The sequence below is a fragment of the Thunnus thynnus genome, chromosome 14 (genome assembly GCF_963924715.1).
Source record: "Thunnus thynnus chromosome 14, fThuThy2.1, whole genome shotgun sequence".
In the NCBI taxonomy this organism is placed as follows: domain Eukaryota; kingdom Metazoa; phylum Chordata; class Actinopteri; order Scombriformes; family Scombridae; genus Thunnus; species Thunnus thynnus.
The window spans coordinates 19,729,432-19,744,317 of NC_089530.1; the positions used below are offsets into that span (position 1 = coordinate 19,729,432).

Genomic DNA, 14,886 nt, shown 5'->3' on the forward strand with positions numbered 1-14,886 from the left:
ATTAAATCTGATTAATTCTCAATATGTAACGACTGTTTTGCATTCAGTGTTGTTACAGCAAATACTTCCCCACACTGTACGAGACTAAAATGCAATGTCCCTTTTAATTTTCAAGTCTTCCTGTTTTCTGAATTGATCTTAATGTGATTTAAACCAATCTTTGTCATAATAAAAAGTATTGCTGTTGCATCATTACTGCTGCTGCTGTTGCTCCTGATTTATTATCATCACTTCCAATCTATCCATGTGCAGCCTTAAAAGAACAAACAGTAATATGTTACTAGCTCTCTTTGTATAATTAAGTGTTGCTGAACAATGGCAGTCACAGCTGTAATTTCGATGGCGGCTGAGATGTCAATTTTTCTAAGCAGACAAATAATAAAGCATCCATTTTATTGAATTTCTTGGTCATTTTAATTAAGCATGGTAAATCTACCACAAATCAATTCCATGGCACTAAATCAAATGCACTGACCTTGTACCATTTTGTAACATCTCTAGATACTGATGTTAGTCTAAAAAAAACGTACCCTGGAATATGTGGAGCAATATACTTGAGTGTACAGTTCTCTTGTAATTCAATTATGCATTCTCTCTACTTTAGTTTGTGGAAAGATTCAAGATCACAAGACTGAAATATAGTTGCACATCATAATTCAGTGTGCCAGTTCCTCTGTATTTCTTATACAATACACTGAATCTTGTATCTCTGGTTTAATCTCATCCTCACCTGACCAGAGGTGAAGCCCATCAAAGCCATAGGAGCAAAGGTCATCTCCCACCCCGTTGCCCCCCCAGCCTTCACCTCCTGTAGGCCTGGGCTGGTAGCCCTCAGTGCAAGCCCAGCCGACACGCAGGTGGGTGGGTTCAGACGTAAGGAAGGGGTCTACATGATCCACAACCAGCTCATAGTACCATCTCCGATGTTGAGCTGAATCTTCCCCCATGGCCAGAAAGATGTTTGGTCTCATGCTTTGGTTGAGTGAGGTGCAGAGAGTGCGAGAAAGACAAAAAACAGAAGATAACGGTGCATTTCCTTGCTAAGATTTAGCTATATTTGGTCTGGTTATAATGTTTTTTAGTATAACCTTCATTTCACACACATGAATATGTTAGTAAAGTAGGTTTAAAGAAATGTTAAAAAACTGTACAGAAATATGATTAAGACTACTAATGACTACTGTACACGATTTAAAAAGATTAATGAACGATAAACAAATGACTCATTAAAAAAATGGACAATTAAATGCAGTTTTTGAAAATCTCCGGAAACAGCAATCTTCAGAAATAATACTCTTTCGACGTATTTATCATCACCTGAGAAAATTTCAGGCACTAAATTAGAAAAGGTGTGATGGGGGATGTACTGTATATGACTGGAGTGGGTTAAACTATACTGACTTTTCTTTGTTGCACCAAAGTGAATCATTAAACAGATTATCTAAATTATGGACGATATTTGTTTGAATTTAACCATACGGTCCTCTGTGGGACCACAAAAATTTTGTTCTCTAAGCAGCCCACACAAAAGCATAACTCAGCTCCCATAGACACAGCTCATTGCACTGTTGCATAAATGTAAAAGTGAATGAACAAATAACAAACACAGAAACAGGCTCTCGAAGCGGTTCTGCTTTTGACCTCCTCATATCAATGCTGAAACAAAATTACCAGAGATAATTTGGGAGCTCTATGAGAGACAATGAGATGGAGAGGAATGTGAACGAGTAAATCACCAATACATCGCTGGAATTAAAATGAGGTGAGTGAAGACAAGAAGATGAAAAAGAAAAAAGAAAATTGATTAGATAAAGGGAAGGAGGATGAAAGCAAATGTACCAACGAGGCATTTAGTTGATCAAGAGGTAAAAGTGATAGAATGAGAAATGGCTTGAGGAGGAAGAGAGAGCTGGGGAAAGCTGGGGAATTGGGCTGAGCAGGTGTAAAGAATGTGAAACAAAATAAGCTATAAAGCCTGAGGAGCAAAATTGGCTGCTGATAGAGAAAAGCATGATAAAGAAAGCAGCTGCTGAGGAAGAAAGGGCAGATGGAGTTAAAAAAAGAAACAAGTTCAAAGGAACAGGGAAACGGAGGCTGCCTACAAGATCAGACTGGCACAGCGGGCCAAAATATTGACAGACAGAGAAGGAAAACATGAAATATGATGAAACTGACTAAAAAATGTCCAAAGACTAACTCTGTTGAGCCAAACCACCTCGGGCAGTGGGCAATTTTTCCAAAGTCTCATTGGAAGAGGCTGAACATCAGCATTATTGGTCTGATCTACGCAGACAAAAAGACATGGTAGAGCAAATGAAGAGACGACTCTGAAGAAGACAAGTAATTCTTCAATTAACACAAGTCCAACCAAGAAAATATGAGCGCTGTACTACAGAGGAATCCGAAGTATTTCTTGTGTCATGGATGCGGACATCATTACAGACAGAAAACTTCAAGGACACCAAGGCCCGCAGCAATGAGATCTCCACAGTTGACAAGTGGCGCTTAGCTAAACAAACTCCTAAGAAAGCATAATCAGAGCCAGAAAAAGAAAGCCTTCATTCAATGCAAAGAGTAAATACAAGCGAGGACAGAGTATGGGAAGACACACTCCATGCAACACAATTTTAAATGTGCACTTTTGGTTACTGGCATGGTCACAGGTTGTCATTTGTCACTGATTGGTTGCCAAATTTGAATAATTATCTAAAACGAGCTTGTCTGAAGGCAGACGGCAGAAGAGAGAGTAGAGATATGAAGGCATGATAGTGGCGTGCTGCAGAAGGGACTCCTATATTGAGACTGCGATGGAGGATGAATGACAACCCAAGTATTTTGGTTTAGTTTCTGTCTGCATCTATTTGTTAAGCTAAATGTACTGAAACCAACGCCGAGCTCAGTGCACACTTTTTGTGCAGCGAATGCCACGGATAGAAAAAAATTAGTCGAGAGAAATGAAGAAAAGCACTGAACAAAAAAGAATAGGAGAGACTTGAAGAGAGAAAGAGTCAGAGACAAAACAAAGCTGTCCCATTTAGAGAAAACATTCTAAATTGTACCTGGTGACCTGATTAACCAGACGTGTTTGGAGCAGCAAGTCTCTCTCTGGCAGCAGATTGTCACAGATGAGGTTCTGATTGGACCGCACCGCGACACCATGGCACACACACAGAGAACACAGCAACTCCAGCACCTGGAACAAAGCCTGTCAGCGCTTCATCCAACAATAGCTTCATAAACACAATGATATTATCCCACATTAGGGAAAAATCAAAAGCTACTGTTACTTTATAGCCACAATACTTGTTTCTACAGTTTTGCATTAAACATTGACACTAATACATTTCAACAGATTTTGCACATACATTTACAGTCTAAGAGGTCAATTATGGGATGACATATTTAACCGGGGTGATTTTTCTTTACATAAATTTAGATGAGTTACTCTTTATCAACCAGTGCAACAATAATTGGTCATTTTGTTTCCAGTATTTATTCCACAAACACATAAAAAGCCTCCAGACACTACCTTGTGGTTGCATCCATGCTTGTCTAGAAAAGAGACGATAGAATGAATGTGTCCCTCTTTGATGACATTGAGTGCTTCAGGACTTTCCACTAGGACACAGTGCAGAACCTCCAAAACTCCTGTACATGACAGTTATTAATTACTCAATACCCTGTGTTTACTGTCTATATGCCTATATTTTGTTATAATGATGAAATAAAATATAAGTAATCTCAGAAATTACACACACACACACATTTTTTTTTAAAACAGTGTACAAGTAGAACATTTCACCGCATAATCAATCACATAAAACTACTTGAACAGCTGTATCAAACTACATCATAACAAAACTTTTTTTTGCAAATAATAAAAAATGCCCATAAATCCAACTGACCAGAAGAGGCCTCCAGCCGGTCTAGCCTACCAATCAGCCAGTCTAGTGAACCTGAGAAATGTGCACAGTTTACACGGTTTCCCCGGATCAGAGCAGCTGAAGGGGAAAAAAGAAAGAAACCTTAGGAGAGTGTTCGTGTTTCACAATACTTAAGCACTAATGCAAATGCAACCCATTGAGTTATTCAAAATGGTAGAGTTCAAACTATACTTTTGGTCATTTATTTATCATATGAAAGTGCATATGAATGGCCATCTATACTCAGAAGATGCCTTACCCAGTAGTTCATAGAAACGGTTGAGAATGGTCTCCCACTCTTCTCCTGTGTCACCCTGAGCAGCTTCAGCAAACTGTGACGCACTGCTGTATTGTTGTAGACGGTCAATACAGTCTAGGACCAAATCTATCACGCCCTGAGGAGACACAGGGGTATACTTTTGGAACACAGACAAATATATCACAATTAGGACCAAATTATTCATTCACACATATATATTTACCTCCTCTTGAAACATGTTCTGCCGATTCTTTAGCGCTGCCATGCTGTTCTGTTTAGCTTCATGGCCCAGCCCCTCTGGTGGAGGCTGGAAATAGTTTATTAGATCTTGCAGACTGCATGTCACTGTATCCATTGGCAAAGTGACAGAGGGAAGGTTTCCTTGTTGACTAAAACCATCAAGTTTCCTAAAGAAAAGGTGGATTAAGAATGCAACAATATATCAAAGAGGAGATTAGTTTCTATTTTTGTGAACTTTTTTAAAAGGTATCTGATGTTTGTTCAAGGCCCCCAGCGTCGCTATTCACTTTCTATGTGCAGGTACCCAGATTCTGGAAATGAAAGTGGAGCCTGTGGAGCCTACTTGAAAACTATTTTTGTTTAGTAAATTTCTACTGTCAGTCAGCCTGGTGAAGACAGTTTGGGCAGCCACTGTCTTTTCACCTCCTAATGAACTCTGCTGCTGATAAGACAGCTGGTTCTGAGGACAGTGAACCTGAATGTAGGTCAGAGTAGGCATGGACTGAACAGACATAACACTTCAATGTTAATCTATCTGTCACTTTTGATAAGGACAGAGGGTGTTGTATGTCGTATAGATTGTAAAGTCCTTTAAAGCAAATGTGTTGTTTAGGGCTACATGAATAAAATTAACCATGTTATTTTGTTTTTAAAGAGGGAAAGCAGAACATGTGAGTGAGTATCTGAGCCACACGTGATTCCATCTTCCAGGGTTTTCTCTCTGTGAAGTAGGGAAATTTATTATGCAACTCCAGTGGTATTTTGAAATGTTCCTCTTTTATTGCTATGGTATACCACAAGATTTTTTTCAGGTATTCCAGGTCAACCAAAGTCTGTGGTAATGTGACTGGGTATCATGTGTGTATGTGTGTGCAACATCTAAAGTACAATACTGGGACGTCTCAAACATAGCTATAGATAGAATTTGGATGTTCTGTCATACGTCAATCGAGTACCCCACATATACCACGCAGTCATGTACAAAGCTTGTGGTATAAACTCACTGTAAGCTGAATATTTAGTGCAACATTTAGCAACTGCAACTGGAAACAAAAACTTTCACTGTGTCAGTGTAACCAAATCTCTATCTGTGTGTTATTCAGAGTTGACCCAGGGTCTAGATGCGGCATCCAGTACCTGATAAAGCGAGTGAAAAGGAGAATAGCAGTCCTGATGAGCCTGGCAGTGTGAGACTCTTCCCTCTGAGACCGAGACAGCGTCAGCCCATCGTCCATGTGACCCTCACTGTGTAAAATGGCCTGGAAACACATAATGATTTCAAATAATTTCATCCTGAGTCTTTCAGTAAGTTAAAATGTGATTTAAGACATTTAAATTTTCAATATTTTCATGGGGTAATCAGAACAGTGCATAAACTGAGTCTTGTACTTTTGGTTAATCAAAAATGATTCTCTCCTAATAGTGCTTTTAAATTTATAGGTTTACCTTTCGCTGAGCTCCTCCCATGCGTGTGGATTTGGTATCAGTTGCTTGGTAGGTGAGCCACAGTCCAGAATCTACATGCTGAACATAACAAATGGAGTCTCCATACTTGATCTCAGGGGTCCCCATGCCATCGACATTAGTCTTTGTTCCAGTGTCAAGCTTCTCCTAAAGGCAAAAATCTGTTGTTAAATGCATCACAAATACATGTGTTTCTTTCATAATAAACTGATCTGATTATAAGCTGCCGAAATTTACTTATACATAGTAATGACTTAAAAAACTCCAGACTATGGAAACCCTCACATTACGAATTGATCACAACAGTCTTAAAAAAGTGGTGTATTTCTCCTGAATCCTGACCTTCGATGATCGGAAGCAGAAGGATGTTGTGTTGATGTCAGCCTTGTCCCGATCAACCAGATGAAGGCCTTTCTCCTCTGTAAGACCTAGATACCTCCCAGTGGTTACATGGCAGAGTCGGAAAGTCTGTCCCCAGCATGTATGCCTACCGCTCCACCTGAGAAACATCAAGGGCATTGTGTTTTTATTGGCCTTTCTGAACAATCTGCTACATTTAGTTGTTCCTTTTTATTGCTGAAATGGCAGGGGAGCAAGCAAGGGACATAAAACCCTAATTCTGGGCCGGTGATATTAAATAGCAACAGCAACTCTGCACAGTTGTGTGGACAAAAACAGCAGAAACAGAAATTCTGGCCCCTGCTCTGGCAGTGACCAGGAGCAGTGTGTGTGCACAGCATTTGATATTGACTCCTTCTGTGTTCTCGTGTGTGTGTGTGTGCATTTTTTCTTGTTTTTTATGTATTTATCTAATAATAAGTTTAAAACTTAATGCCATTCTATTATATTTGGCTAAATATTACTTGAAACTGCAAGTGAGCTGATCATCACCTGAAATCCATATATACTTACACAACACGCAGAATCTCCAGCCTCCAGAGAGAGCGGGCATGGCTGGAGACTGATCCAATCTCATAATGCATTATCCTAGGTTAAGAAAGAAGACATGACCAAAGAAGAAAAGGACATTTTCTCTAGCAGATATGAGAGGGGATTAGTCTTTTCAACTGACCTTTGCAGCTCCTCTCCCTGCTCTGTGGAGGGAATAGTCAGACATGCGTCACTATGGCTGTGGAGTAGCCTCAATGTGTCGCCCCCCTTCAGGAATCCTAGAAGTAGCACAACAGAGACCAGATGTGATCTCTATTAAAATAGGCCTTTCGCTTTTAATTGAAGGCACAGCTTTGTACAGTTTGCAAAAACAGAGGATCACTACATATCGCTGGAATGCCTCTTGGACCAACCACATTGCTTGATCATCTCAATTATATAATTTTAAAGATGAATACATAAATTAATATAATTAAACAAACTTGCCTTGAGCGACTCCACCTCCAGAGCAGATGGGAGCAACACTCCAGAGAGTCTGCTGGAAGGCTGCATTAACAATGAGACTGTCACTCAAGCTCTTGTTGTCAAATACAGCGCCAGAGGACAGGTGCTGGGAAGAAACAAAATGATAATAGCAAAAATGGGCTCATCAACAAAAATCCAACTTCAGTTTTTTTTTCTACAACAATAGCTTTTATCATAAACAATTATGCTAAACTCCTCATCAGAGGCTGAGAGACAAAGATTGCCAACTACCGAATGAACTAAAAGGAGATGAAACCAGTATCTTCTGATTCTGCACAGCTCAAGAGAAAGGTGGAGAAGAAATGCAGTGGAAAAGAACACACATTCCATTTACCCACTTTAAATCTTAAATTAGTAGTATTTTTTTTTCTTTACATGCGTTAATGTGTTTGACATCTAATATGGTCTGAAATACCATATCATACACCTAATTCTTTGGTGTATGGTACCTATATTTTCTTGATTTACCAGATATCTCTCTGAGGACACATTGACCAGAATGAGGTCATCTCCAACACGCACTTTCTCACCCTCTGACCTCTGTCTGGATGCCGGGTGGACCGTCCACCAACATGTCTCACCTGAAACACACACAAAGAGAATATACAAGAATAAAACAAATTTCATTATAACTATGGAAAAAAAGATAATATGATACAAATTGCAAATATCTTATAGAGATATAAGAGAAAGAAAGAGAAAGATATACTGATATTACAATATTATGTTTAAAAAGGTCCTACACCAAATACCTGCTTTATCCTCTTGCAGACCAACATCAAAAGCCAGCTTGTCAGTTGAAGACTGAGATGAAGACAAGCAGCTGAGATACTGGGAAGAAAGTGAACAATAGTAGAACAATAGTTCATGAACATATAAACAATTATTTCTAAAAAAGTTTAAGAAACTTTGACAAAAGTAAGACTGCAATCTTCTGCATTATTCCACGAGGACTCACCATCCCACTGTATGAGTGTAGGAACAACACTGACTGGCCATATAGAAGCGTGCGATGGCTACCTCCGGCTCCCACCTGTAAAAGCCAATCACACAGGACACAATGACTCATACAATGAGTATGAGAAAACACATTTACAGAAACGTAAAAAGTGAATAAAGTTCAAAAGAAATTAACAAAAACTGAGATAAATACAGCAAATTGAAAAAACACAAACAATTGTCAATTTAAATAATGGCAAATAGAAATTAAGAAGAACAGAGAAAATGATGATGATGATTTGTTATAAAACTGTGCTAACTTTGTGGCTCCAGATGAATAAATACAGTCCAAATCTATCTAAAAAAGTATCAAATAAAATCCTAGTCTCTATTGCAGCAAATAGTGCACTGAATAGTACAGTCAAGTCCAACTGAAATCACATTTAGTCAACCCTTTTTGCAGTCAAAGGTAACAGTGTTGTGGTTTTTTTTCTTTTTTTATTGCTAATAGTTCTTATTATTAAAAGGAAAATAAAAAAAGTCTTAGGGAAAAAGGGACAAACTAAACAAACTCGCACTGTAGCACAGCGTTATGTAAGCAGCGGTACTGAAGATTAAGGACCTCAGCAGTACCTAAACAGAGTGAAGTGACATACGTTTGCATGCTGTTTAATGTTCTGCAGCTGAGCAGCTGATAAGCTATCAAGCCTGCAAACTGACAGCAGTGCACTTTTCCCAGTGAACATTGATTCAGTGGCTCGTTCAACAACAATTCATTCTATGTCGTACGTACTCCGCTCTCTAACAGGCTTCGCTATTGGTTTACCTCTATGAGGCTCTGCTTCGGCACCGGAGAAAAACATCTTTGCACTCACCACTCAATCTTGGGGTAGCACCCGCACAGCACCATCCCCCTATAAATCCCCAGCAGTATCATTGCTCATCTCCCTTTTTCATTCAGCCACCTTTGAGAACTGATCATCACCAGCAAACTTCATTAACCATCTGGTGTCGCAGAAGAATTCACCTTCATTCGTCATGTCTGCTAGGAACCCCTGCATCTCCTGTGCCTCACCTCTGCCGCCAGCAGACTCTCACAAGTCCTGTTTTCTCTACCTGGGTTGGCAGCATCAGGCTGAGCCTGACTTCTGCGCCGCCTGCCTCGCACCCCCCTGGGAGGAGCAAGAGCTCTGCGGTTCCCCACTTGGGAGACACAGACAGGCCTCTTCTCCCCGTATTTCTTGGTGCCCAAGAAATCAGAGGGCATGAGACCCATACTGGACCTGCACATCCTGGATGGCCACATTGCGCAGGGGCCCAGCTCAGGACAGACAGCTTTTCTGGCGCATCTGGCCAGGCGACTGGATGACATCCATAGACCTGACCAATGCATACTTCTATGTCCCCATTCTGGCACGCCACAGGAAGTACATTTGCTTTGCAGTGGGAGGACAAAGCAACCAATACTGCTGCCTCCCATTCAGATACTCTCTGGCCCCACGCATGTTCTCCAAATGTGTGGAGACGGCGCTGGCTGGAGAATCTTGACCTACATAGACTGGTTGATTCTCACTGCGTCCAGGCAGGAGGTGGAAGCCCACACAGTGCTGGTCATCCTGCATATCATGCAGCTGGGCTTTTGCTGGGCCATCAACCCCAGCATGTGGTCAAGCTCCCACCAATATATCAACCTGCCGGAGCTCACAGCAGTGCAGAAGGTGCTGCTCCACTTTGCCTCACAGCTGAGTGGGAAGCACGTCATGGTGAGGTCAGACAACACCACAGCGGTGGCTTACCTCAACAGACAGGGGAGTGTCAGATCCCCAGCTCTGCACAAAATGGCGGTAACAATCATGACCTTGGCAGATCACCATTTCCGCCCCCTGAAGGCCCACCATGTTCCAGGATCCCTCAACACAGGGGCAGACAGAATGTCCAGAGGGGGTCCACTTGAGGATGAGTGGAGCCTCTCCCCAAACATAGTCACACAGATGTGGCAACGATTCAGCTGACCAGTGGCTGACCTGTCCATGAGCAAGGAGAATGACAAGTGTCCTCTCTGGGGGCAACTGATGCCCCCCTTTGGGGGTGGACGTGTTGGCCCACCCGGTGTGGCCTCCTGGCCTGTTGTACGCCTACCCACCCTTGCAGCTGATGATGCAGCTGCTCCACAGGGTCCGGACACAGCATCTATCCGTGGTAGTTAGATAAGAAGGAGACTATAGCAGGAAAGCTAATGTGGGTTGTTGTTCAGTCTGTGGCTCGTGTGTAGGAGGCTGCTGTCCAGCACAGTGTGACCGAGTGCTTAGATAAGAGAAGAGACTCACCTCTGCTGCCAGGTTTTTGCTCAGGGCCAGCATCTCCTGCAGGGCTCGGACAGAGAGACACTGGGCCAGGACAAAGCCACATACAGACAAGTCTGGTGGGACATTCTGTTAGAAACAGAAAGACATTAAAAGAAGTGTCATTGAGATAGCTTCACATCTGTCTACTTCCCCCAATAGGCCAACAGTGAAGCTAGCACTGACAAGGACCAGAGAGAATTGGAAACTAGGTAGTCCAAATTGGGGGAAAAAGTGGGGAAATCATACACTATAAATAGACAATAAATTAGTCATAAACATGCTAAACCTGAAACCTGATAAGTTATTTGGAAGTGAATCAGCAGTAGAAAACTATGTATAAAACTTTTAGATACCTTTGAATAACATATTGTCATGATTATTGGACATTCATTATAACTTTACGTAGAAAGACAGGTAGAGAGAAGTCCTGTGTAACAAATTTGTGTACAACATTTCAAGTGGAGCTCTTTACCTTGCAGTTAGAGGTGGGCTCGAGCCTGCAAAGTCTGCTGCCAAATCCCTCAGCAGCAAGACAGAGTTTCACATGTTCCTCCTGGGAGGTGAAGGTACTCTGCAAAACGACCTCATCACCCTGAGAAAACACACACACACACACACACACACACACACACACACACACACACACACACACACACACACACAAATGATAGCAGTAAGTGTTACAGATTCCTATAAATCATATAAATAGAGCCCATTCACAGTATGAGTGCACATTAAGATTCAACTGAGATGTCTGTGAAGGCCAAAAGTGATATGGGTCATTTCTTCACCGTCACCTTCTTCTTCACCTTCTTCAAGCCAAAAAAAATGCAAGTACTTAGTGCTCCTTCTGAAATGTACTCTTGTCAAATTTGAAAATCGCTCTGAAGCTGCATTTAGGCTGAGGGACTCTACAACTCTCTGTTAAATCTCATATTAACAGGGCATGGTGATCACGACCCAACATATCCATTCAGCGCTAAGGGAAATAGTGGCATAAATTTGGTGTTCAGGAATCCTGTAAACCAAACCATGAATATCTAAGAATTACCTGACAGAAACACTGAAAATATAGAGTATCTACAGAAAGAAGATAACATTTCACTGCAGGTTTTTACACATTATTTTTATTTAAGTGTATATCAGATAAACATGATCTAGCCGTACTGTAAATACATGTACAGTTTTATCTTATCTTCATTTAAATGCCAAATGGAAAACATCAAGGGAATTAGGCCTCAACGTCTATTTAAGGAACTTAAAGAGAGACAACAGACGACTGGTCTCCACTGTCCAACCAAGACTACCAACACCTCTCTGTACCCACTCTCTGCATACCTCCATATTGGGAAGATACTGCACTGTCTGGCCCCTGATTCACCCTTCCCTCCACTCTTCCTATCAGCAGTACTCTGCAATCAGTCAAACACACTGCCCAGCGCTGAGGTACTATGGGACACTGAGATGGCTAGAGGACTCAGCTCTTTTTTGAGGCACCGTACATTTGGCAAACGCCACAACACTTAATTAAAATGTTGAGAGCCCTGGCAAGTGGAGATGCATGTACAGGCTTTAAAAAATCTCAGTTTGGATTTTTATTTGTACATTTACTGTAGTAATTTATGGGAGGGATATCTGCAGTGTAATTTCATGTAGTATAGTGGATCGATCTTGCCAAATGTTGGGTCCAAATTTATGTTGTGAGTTGTATGTTTTTATATGGTGTAGCACTTTGAGATTCACTACGAATGAAAAGTGTGGTATAAGTTAAATGTATTATCAATTATTATTAAATGACTTTGGGTTCAGAAACCATCCCCATCACTGCCTTTGTGAGCACGTGTGTGGGTCTCATATCCACGCCAAACACTCTCCCTGTGACATGCCCTTATCAGACGGCAAAGATAACAAGCTGTGAGAGGACAACTTACAACTGGGGAATAATGATAGCATCTTGCAGTGCAGATGAAAAAAGCCATTTGTGGTCTTCCTTTACTGTGCCTGACGCTGACTAAAAAAAACAAGAGTGACGAAGATAGAAAAACTGCTGCTGAGCATTGTGCACTAAAAGCAAAAGCAATTAGATGTTATTGTTATTTACTTTATAACTGTTGTGTTACTTTCACATATGAATAAAACATCATAAACATAAAAGAAGAAGGAGGAATGCATAACTTTTATCAGCCTTGGGTATGCATCAAAAGGTCACAATTCATTTTCATAGACCCTGATATGAAAGTAGCTATTTTTAATCTGAAGTAACTTCAATAAGAAAAAGTAGGCAATATTAAAAACGAGGAAATGTCCTAGAGCTACTCAGGTTAGGGTTACTCAGGTTAGGGTTATTTAAAAATAGTAAGAGCTTGCAGAAAGTCTGTTGAGATGCAAGAAACAAGGAGCCAGTAACTTTTTCTCTCCTAAAAGTTAAGTAACTTAGGTTAAGTGTTAGCTTAAAAAGTTACGTTTTAAATGTGAATTGAGCAGTTAAAAACAAACTCACTGTCTCTCTTCCTAAGAGTTAGTATTGAGTTAACAGTTTTAATAGTTGACACCTCTGCAACTTTGCTGGCCGGAGGTTAACTGCAAATGGTGACCTAATGTTCGCAGTTACAATTTAGTTTAGTAAATGGCTGACTCACCGTTCGTAGAAACTGGAATTCATCTTCACCCTCGCCAGTGTCTGACATTATTTCATCCAAATTAGCTTCATGAGGCAGGCTGGGGCACGGTTAGTGGTACAGTAGGAGGCAGAGTAGAAGTGAAGCTGAAGCAGCGACAACAAGGTGTACAGCCGTAAATGAGTGGGTGGAGTCTGCTGTTAACGTCCCAGCATCGCGTGACTGCTTTTGGTTGCGACGGTTATTTTGGCGGGAATTGTGTAAATCAAGTGAGGGAAAAATTAGAGATGCTAGCAATTATCCACTCCATAACATAGAAGCTCACAGTATACTTTAGCGCAAGGGGCATTTAGCTTTACCTGTAAATACCACTCTCATGCTCCAAGAGTGTTTTTTTTATTTATTGAAAGAGCTGAAAAAGTCAGACAATATGTGCATATTGTGATGAATATTCAACTTTGGAGGGTTTTTTTTAAGTCCTTTCTTGTAACTGGAAGGGTAAGTTTCTTAATATCAGCTAACATTCAGCATTTTACAGAATAACAGTTATGCTAACTTAGCTACAACAAGTTGTTGTCTTCTAGTGATGTTACCTTGTAAATGCTGATTTATGGTGGGTTGCTCAACACTTTTGATTAGTGTCGCTTGACAGAAATTAAAGAGTCGCGCAACATTTTCAATTTATGCTTCAGCAAGCTAGCTAAACTAATTACACTAATTAAACAAGGATGTTACAAGTTACAGACCAAAATATCAATAAAGTTCAGTAAAAACTACAATCTCCATGGCAACATTAGTAACACTATCCAATAACAAAAATGAAAGGAAAGTGTTGAACAACACTTTTTTCTGTTGAAAATACCTCATTTCTGTCAAGCGACACTTATCAATTGTGTCGAGGACCTACTATAAATCAGTCTTAAGAGGTATCACACTTTTAAAAAAAGCAACAATTAGATAATTACTGTCTGGTAATTATAAAAAGAAATGTTTTCATTTTCAGTCCTCAGCACACTCCACAACGACCCTTTTCACAGGAGACATTTTGACTTGTCAAAGCAGGAAATGCACAGGTGGAATTAATTGCATTAATGATGGCTGGATTACATTTAGCTGAGTGAATGCCAGGTCGTTGGCATTTGCATGCTCACTCATTGACATACTTTATTGGCAGTGGTGGAAAGTGACTAAGTACATTTACTCAAGTACTGTACTTAAGTACAGTTTTGAGGTACTTGTACTTTACTTGAGTATTTCCATTTTATGGTACGTTATACTTCCACTCCACTACATTTATTTGACAGTTTTAATTAATTTTCAGATTAAGATTTTACACAACGGTTAATATAACATGCTTTTAAAATACAACACATTGTTAAAGATGAAACCAGTGGTTTCCAACCTTTTTGGCTTTTGACGTCTTACAAAAAGCAGTATGTAGTCAGGGTCACATTTCAGATTTCTATGAGTTGTTAACAGCTCCACCAAATTGTGATTTTTCCCTCTAAACTTCTCACATGGTTCAATTTCAATAAATGTTCAAAATATCCAATATTTCACCAAAAATTTGAGAAAAATTCCAAAAACTGAAAACAGATTTGTGTATCAGAACTTTGTTTTTTCTTCTTTCCTTTCCTGGTGACCCTTTGGAGGGGCCCGATCCCTAGTTTGGGAACCAGTAG

The 14,886-nt window shown here is 40.4% G+C and overlaps 1 protein-coding gene across 2 annotated transcripts in view; it reads right to left on the minus strand.

Moving 5' to 3' along the window:
• The window catches only part of ryr2b (ryanodine receptor 2b (cardiac)), a 66,310-nt gene extending 52,927 nt beyond the window's left edge, over window positions 1–13,383 (minus strand). Inside the window, exons 1-18 of one of the 2 annotated variants that reach the window (XM_067610441.1) lie at window positions 13,226–13,383; window positions 11,059–11,178; window positions 10,569–10,673; window positions 8,261–8,335; window positions 8,055–8,133; window positions 7,771–7,883; window positions 7,264–7,387; window positions 6,959–7,055; window positions 6,799–6,873; window positions 6,229–6,385; window positions 5,869–6,033; window positions 5,560–5,681; window positions 4,406–4,589; window positions 4,183–4,318; window positions 3,906–4,001; window positions 3,530–3,648; window positions 3,060–3,193; window positions 731–972 (exon numbers count right to left, since the gene is read on the minus strand). In XM_067610441.1, coding sequence (XP_067466542.1) covers window positions 731–972; window positions 3,060–3,193; window positions 3,530–3,648; window positions 3,906–4,001; window positions 4,183–4,318; window positions 4,406–4,589; window positions 5,560–5,681; window positions 5,869–6,033; window positions 6,229–6,385; window positions 6,799–6,873; window positions 6,959–7,055; window positions 7,264–7,387; window positions 7,771–7,883; window positions 8,055–8,133; window positions 8,261–8,335; window positions 10,569–10,673; window positions 11,059–11,178; window positions 13,226–13,273 — 2,191 coding nt within the window. In that variant the 5' untranslated portion in view covers window positions 13,274–13,383. Of the gene's footprint in view, window positions 1–730; window positions 973–3,059; window positions 3,194–3,529; window positions 3,649–3,905; window positions 4,002–4,182; window positions 4,319–4,405; window positions 4,590–5,559; window positions 5,682–5,868; window positions 6,034–6,228; window positions 6,386–6,798; window positions 6,874–6,958; window positions 7,061–7,263; window positions 7,388–7,770; window positions 7,884–8,054; window positions 8,134–8,260; window positions 8,336–10,568; window positions 10,674–11,058; window positions 11,179–13,225 lie in introns of those variants that run through there. The other variant, XM_067610440.1, reaches the window with a different exon arrangement.
• Window positions 13,384–14,886: the final 1,503 nt, after the last annotated feature.